Source organism: Neltuma alba, unplaced genomic scaffold (assembly GCF_004799145.2).
Source record: "Neltuma alba isolate B1F8T4 unplaced genomic scaffold, ASM479914v2 tig00001797_pilon, whole genome shotgun sequence".
Taxonomy (NCBI): Eukaryota; Viridiplantae; Streptophyta; class Magnoliopsida; order Fabales; family Fabaceae; genus Neltuma; species Neltuma alba.
In genome coordinates this window covers 39,810-47,508 of record NW_021632619.1, presented here as the reverse complement: position 1 = coordinate 47,508, position 7,699 = coordinate 39,810, and the positions used below count along the sequence as shown (strand labels likewise).

The window sequence follows — 7,699 nt, the reverse complement described above, 5'->3', positions numbered from 1 at the left end:
TTCTTGATAGTGTATCAAGAGGAAGTTACGATACACATAGCTAAAAAGGACATTTTAGAAAAATCAACGCATATTTGTTATGAATAATCAATTCAACTAATTTTTTAATACTAACAAATTTTTTTAAGCAAAAATATTAACAAATTAGTTATCTAGCTCTTATGGTAAAAATCAGAGGGAATACTTGTTATGGTTGCTATTTATTTTTAAAAACTCATGCAAGAGAAAAATTTCTTTTTAAACCCAAGTTTAAACATATTTAACTATTTTCGAGTCAAAATCATCAAATGAATTGTACATGTGGGCGTGTAATTTGCAAGAACCATATGGATTAGGAGCGAGAAGGATTGGGGTGTTCAATTTACCAGTTTTAGGTGTGTGCCCTCACAGAGAACAATAGGAGGAGGCGTACAGAGAGAATGCTCAGACTTTGAAAACCAAGCAGCTATCCAATTTAACTCTAAAATCTCCTCTCAAATTGATTTGCTTAACAACTTGCTAGAGGCCATACTTGTCTACTTGGATTGCTATACCCCCACTTCTTCATATGCTTCAACATCCTGCTCAATAAGGAAGTACACTGCACGAGATGTGGTGGCTCAGAGTCCGAGGAGGAGGAAACAACGAGAGATCAAGTTTGCTGATTTTAATTGACACTTCACCAACTGCTAATTTGATAATCTTTTAACCAACTTTGCTGTATGTATGGTTATTTATGCTAGGATTTGAAGTAACAGAGAAAAGGATGCTGGGGCATTGGAGATATAGATGTCAGAATTACGTGCGACCCTTACCCTACAGAGTTGTGTTCAAAACTTCAAATGACTGAGCTGACATTTTCTGGGACAGCCACCATCCAACATAGAAGGCCTATTCCATCCTTGCTTCCCATGCGCTTGACCCCAAAATCAAGGATTTCTTCTGATCATACCTTTTTTCCATCACAGTTGATCCACAATAATATCCACCCCCATCTTATTATTTATTTGCATATTTATTACTTAAACCTCGTCTTTTTCCCTCCTCGCTAGTGAATAATATTTGGTAATGTGTATCAACTAGAGTTAGTTGTGGTGAGAAGTGTGATAATTTTAATGATTTAACTAATTTTTTTAATATTTATAAATTAATTACTCTCCTCCAATCTTTAATATAGGACCCAATTATTGAATTGGTTTTGGTCCTAAATATAAGACTTATTTCTCATATTTATCAATTTTCTCTAAATTACCCCTATAAATACTCTCTCAGCTATAATCAAGTAGAAGAAAATAATAAGTATTAAGAAAGATGATTATGGTGTTTTAGGAAAAACATGTCATATTTCTTATAATTAACCAAGTTACCTAACTTTCTTAATCTAATCAAATTAGTTAAATGGATCTTATATTAAGGACAGGAGGAGTATTTAGTTTTTATATTGAAAAAACAATAGTCGAACAATTATGTACTCATATGCTACTACAATATTATTTAGATTGCCTCTGTTTTGGGGACCGAAAACAGAGGATCCTTTTCCTTGTGCTTGTTTCCATCACGCATGAACAAATATTCATTGATATTGCGTTGTTCAAAGATAAGCTAAATACTCTGTGAATATGATCTCAATTAAAGGTGATGAAGGCTTGACGCGTCTCAGAAAATAAGATTTTTGTTTCCCATCTCATAAAAAATTAATGGAGTTTTGAAACAGCGACCTGTATAAGTAACATAACCCACAATTTAATTAGTTTCCTTTCAACCTTGTAATGTTTTGTGGCAGTTAAAAATGGTTAAATATGGACTCAGAATTTAACCGCAACATACTTGAACACTAAAAACAGTCGAATGAGACTAAAAATAACAGATTAGTATAGCCTTTTTATGTAATAATGCAAGTAAGTTATAAACCAAGGCCTAACAGGTTTATTATTTCAAAAAAAAATTGCCTTAAATAAATATTTGTTCACATAGTTAATTAATGATAATCCATAGTTTTTGTTTTGTAAACGATAATACATAATTACTAATTTATAGAACTTTCCAATGTGACCGACAAGAGTTGGTTTATTTGGTAATAAGTCAGCTTATAACTCATAAGACTGTGAGTTCAAATCTTCATATTAATATGAAAAATTTATTAGTGGACAATCTATGAATGTTTTTTGTGTTTAAACTGAGACTCAACTCACGTACACTTCTCTTCATCAAAAAATGAATTTTCCAACTTAAGCATCTAACAGTTTAACCCATTCCAAGAATTTCCTGAAGTTCTCCATTGAAGTACCCCCTTCCTTTATATTATTCATCATAATATCCTTTAGCTTCAAGGACCTTGCCCTTATGCTCTCATCTTCAAGCAACATGTCCACTTTTTTCTTGATTTCTTGGCGTGAGATTATTCCTTTTTCATCTGAATCAAATCCCAGTCCCACCTTCCACTCATTACAAATACAATTCTTGTCAAAGAATTGGTCTGCAAAATATGGCCAACACAGGAAAGGCACTCCATTGCTCAAACCTTCCATGGTGGAATTCCAGCCACAATGGCTAACAAAGCAAGCTATGGCAGGATGGCTCAAAACCTTTTTCTGAGGTACCCATTTAACAATTTTTCCCTTTTTGCCCTCAAACTCGTCTGGATATGCTATTTTTGTGCCTCCCCCATGTGTATCTTCCCGAACAACCCAAAGAAAAGGCCTTTGGGTAAGCTCAAGTCCTAAAGCTAGCTCTTTGAATTGGGTTGGATCAAACACAGTGAAGCTACCAAAAGCAACGTAAATGACTGAACATGATGGTTGCAGGTCTAGCCATCTTAAGCAAGAAAGATCCTCTTCCCAAAACTGCCCAAGTGACCGAGTACTTAGGTTCTCATGGCTCTCCATTAATGGTCCAATGGGTAGGATCTTAGGGTATAAGGATAAGGCTCCAGGTTCAAGTTCAAAAGTTGTATTGCAAAGCCACCAATCTGTTAAGTGTGAAGCTTTTATCGTTCTTGCAAGGTAATCATAAATAGTCTTTTGAGAGTCTAAGTCTCCAATACAACACCATGCAATGTCAGATGTGTTCATCTTCGGAATATCTGGGGATATCTCAAATTCCCCTTTTATATTGGCAATCCTGCAATACAGGAAATCACAATATGATTTTAAAAAAGAAATGCAATTACAAAAAAAAAATCTCGTAACTAGTAAATGACAAATTCTAATACAAGAAATGACAATAAATTTCATATTGTTCACTTATATTGAAACTTTTAGATAATTATATTCTTTTCTTAGGACTCGTAGTGATTTTTCCCATTTTCCTATATAGTAATATGTCAAGGCATAGGTATGGAAAGATTTACGGAGCTTACCTATGGACATAATTATTATATAAAGTCGACCAGAATAAAATTTATCAATAAGTTTTGTGAGTTTATTATATTTAATTGTTCTGATATTTAAAAATATGTTAATATATTACAATAATTAATATATATAGGCATTTTAGACGGTAAGAAATTAAATTTTAGCATTAATATTTTTATTATCACTTTATTTGTGTTCTCTTTGTAAAATAAATAGTTAACAATGGATAAAATAGAAACAATGGGATAGTGAAAATCAATATTCTAAAGAAAAATCAAAATTATATTGTTTTGAAATAAAATAAAAAGACGGTTTCGTTTACCAAAAATGGATGGTTTCTGAAAAACAATAAATTCTTGTTTAATTGACTTTGGAAATGCTTAGAGATTTTCAAGATTCTCTATATTGTTACGTATCTTTTTTTTATTAGCAATAGGTATCCTCCTATTAAAAACAATCCTATTCAAAACATTGTTAGGTATTAATGTATCCAACTTGTTGATATATTGTCACATATCAAGCCCAACAAAAGTTTCTTCCCCCACCCTCGTGTACTTTGCTCCCCTAACCCTATATGTGTGTGACTGTATGTGTTCCCCCAACCCCTCGTGTACTTTGCTCGCCTAACCCTATATGTGTGTGACTGTATGTGGCTGTGTACCATTGTTCTACAATTTTTCACTTTCCTGTAAGTTTGATTTTACAAATTGAAGGATTCACGGGAAACTAAATATGATTGTGCTTTTTCTATACGCAAACAAATATACCCAAACTCTGAAATGATTCTAGCATACGGCCCGTTTTGCAAGTATTAAAAAAAATCTAATTCATTTAGTTACTTATAATAGATGTGTCAATTTTCTTAAACTATCAATTGCGTGTATTGGAACTGCATTTGATAAAAACCCCTTTACTATGATAAGAATACTTTGAGAAAACTACAAATTAAATTTGAAACCAAAACAAGCTCCTTGTCCAACTTTTATAGTACTCTTCTAGTCCTATTTATAAGACACTTCCAGTATATTTCACACAAACCAAGAAAAATCTTAAACTTCATTAACTCTAATTTAAAATTTAATGACTTTTTAGTTTTATCCCTATTTAATATACACTATACCTCATATAGACAAAGTCAACACAATAATAAATGAGGGGTAAAATTGTACATTCATATAAAAAATTTTCTCACTGCCCTATAAATAGGACCAAAGAAGTACTTTGTAACCAAGAGAGTAGTAAGTAAGGATATGCATATCAATGACTGAGCTTATTTGTATCTTCCTATTTTAAATGCATATAAATATTTTTACGTAAATTAAGACAAAACTCTAATCATATATTTACTTTATATTCTGTAAATTATAATTAAGAAATTATTTATAAGTCATTTAAAATAAGTCCTCAGTGTACTAAAAGCTAAAAGAGGAAAGAGAAGAAGAAAGGGCAAAAATTATGTTACCATTAGAATCCATCAATCCATGTTGAATCAGCTTGGGCATGTGAAGTTCCAAGGCAAAAACAGCAGCAGTTGTAGGACAGATAACAGCAGCTTTGATACCCAGCTTATGCGAGACTTCCAAGGCCCATCCCATCTTTACATCTGCCACCACACACGTAATTCTATCTCCTCTGCCATTAATGCCTTCGATGAGCTTCTCAAGCTCTGAGGGCATTGTTCTTAAAATTGCCAGCATTAGTTTAGCCACGTTGTTTCGGTCATCTTCAGGACCCATACCATCTGAGATGGACGCTAATTCCACAGGCAATTTCCTCTTCTTCTTCTCTGCTTCCTCCTCCTCGTTCATTGCCTTCACCACTCGTCTGTGGTTGAAATCTGAGTTCACAAAGGTGATTCTGAGGCCATGTTGGGCTAGTTTATTAGAGAGGATCATGAGGCAATTCACATGTCCTTGAGCTGGAAATGGTAAAACCAGAACGTGGTTGCGGTGGCTGCTCATAATTCTGGGTGGATACTAATTTCTGCGATAAAGGGTATATAATGCTCTGTTCTGGTATATTTTATATAGGCCGGAGTGGATAGGCGGGGTGCGTGCTAGCGAGTAAACGAAAGGTCCTGATCCATTATTGAATTTTTGTTGTTTTTTGTTTTCCCAGATATTCATTAAAGAATCAGAAGAAAATAATTTGATTAAAAAAAGTGTGTACTTTGTCGCGTTTGATAAATACTTGCTCTGTTACTCTTTATAAGGGATGGATAACTAACTAACATTTTAAAAAAATTATGTTTCAGAAATATCCTTATTTAAAATTGGTTGATAATTTTTAGCGATTGATTTTATTAATAAATATTAAGAGCAGAAAAAATTTTATAAGTGCTCAAGATAAAAGGTTTTTTTGGCCATCGGATAAAAGGCTACTATTTCTTATAACTAGGACTAGGAGAACTCTAAAAAAAATTATTACAAGAAAATACCAGAATTGGTTAATTTTGTATTATGTAAATGGTAAATATTGGTAAATTTATGCTATATATGTGAGTGATAAATTTTAAAATTTTGAAGAAAAACTGCAATCTTGATGTTGGATCTTCTCATTTTATTTTTCTTATTGTAAAATAATATTAGCTCCAGTTTATAATATAAAAGCTGATTTGGTAGAATGTGAGATTCAATGGTTCCTATTATTTTATTTGCTTGCCTTAAGGGACAAAAAATCAGACCCGGCACTAAACGGATTGGGATAATAATTCAAAAGTCAGTTAATCAGACCAAGGTTAACTCAGGATCAAACTAGTCATATTAAAATCATATAATTTAATTAAAAATAACAAAATACAATAATATTAATAATCACAAATAACAAAATACAAGGAAATATAACAATAATTTGATTACAACAATACCAAAGTGCAACATTATTGAGAAATTTTTATCTTTACAATTCATCAATAACTAAAATTAATAATCATTAATATCAAAATCATCATTAAAATTCATTCAAATTTACAGTGACTAAAATATTACAAGCCGAATGCAAAAAAATAAAATCCATTTTTTCCTATATAGTTCTTATAATAGTTGTACGTATGAAATGTTTTATTAAATGATAATTCTAGTTAATACATATGATTAGTAATGATATTTTAGGAAAAAGAATATCCATTTATTACAAATAATTAACTTAATAATTTTTTTAATCTCCTAAATTTATCAACTAGTTGGAGTTAGTACTTTTCATTCTTTCATGGTCGTAGGTGTTTTACAGATGTTACCTTTCATGGTGGTTCATTGTTTTATTGTTTAGCATCATGGTCCCTTCTAGTTGGGTTTCATGTTTATTTATGTTTATTTCTGACTCTTCGTATCCTTTAGTTTTAATGTATAATTGATCCTTTTATTAGGGGGAAAAAAAAGCTAGTTAGGGTTTGGATTATCCTAAATACTTATAAGATTTTAATTGATTTTATCTCTCAAATTTATATTAATTTTTTTTTCAAAAGATTCATATTGATGACACATTAAGAGGGTTTAGTTTTTACCAAGGAGAAAGTTCAATGCACATAGTTAAAAAAAAAAAGTTTAGAAAAACTAACATATATTTATTATAAATAAACAACTTAATTAGTTTTTAAATATTTACAAATTAATTTTTTTGAGCTGAAATATCTACAAATTAATTAATTACCAGTTTTTATGTTAAGTGGGGGCGTGGGGTCACGGAAGAAAAAATATTGACTCGGAGACCAAGATAGGTTCAAATTTACAATAGAAATATGATTGCGCGCAGGCTGTAACGCACCGCTCCTGTTTTGCCCAAAATACACAAAGGCTCGCTGCCCAGAACTGTCCAAAGGTGTCCAACAAAGTCTTGGGTAAGTCTGGAACTCTCTAGAAATGTGTGGAGCTTGATGGGGAAGCTTGGAAGGTTCCAGAACATTATAGATAATTGTAGAGACACCTAACCCCTTTGTAAATATCTAGATATTTTTGTAGAGTATTCTAGATACGAGATTGTAACCGTTGGATCAAGTAGATCTTAGCCGTCCATTGAGGAGGTGGAGAACTATAAATACCCCCTCCCCCTCATTCATTTGACACACTCAAGAAAGTGAGAGTGTTGTAAGTACTTCGAGAGATCAATACAAAGCTCTTTCTTTGAGTCTCTTGTTCCATCGTGTTCCTTCGTGAGTTAGGCTGACTAGCAACTTAAGGCAAGAAGTTTGCTAGGCCGCACGGTTCGTTGGAATTACGACCAAGTCCGTGACAGTTGGTATCAGAGCCAAGGTTTGAAGATCGTTGGAACATAGAGGAAGATGGAAGGCGGAAGCGAGACTATCAATATGTCCGAGGGAGTCAAGAAGAAATCTAAATCCCAGAGCTCTAGTTCAAGGGAAACCATGGAGG

At 32.5% G+C, this 7,699-nt stretch overlaps 1 protein-coding gene across 1 annotated transcript; it reads right to left on the bottom strand.

Annotated features, from left to right (window-relative positions):
• Positions 1-2,207: 2,207 nt before the first annotated feature.
• On the bottom strand, positions 2,208-5,293 carry LOC114711794 (UDP-glycosyltransferase 83A1-like). The gene is made up of 3 exons (XM_028896227.1): positions 4,795-5,293; positions 3,655-3,670; positions 2,208-3,099 (listed from the first exon to the last, which is right to left on the bottom strand). The coding sequence occupies exons 1-3, from the start codon at positions 5,291-5,293 to the stop codon at positions 2,208-2,210; spliced, it is 1,407 nt and encodes a 468-aa protein (XP_028752060.1).
• Positions 5,294-7,699: the final 2,406 nt, after the last annotated feature.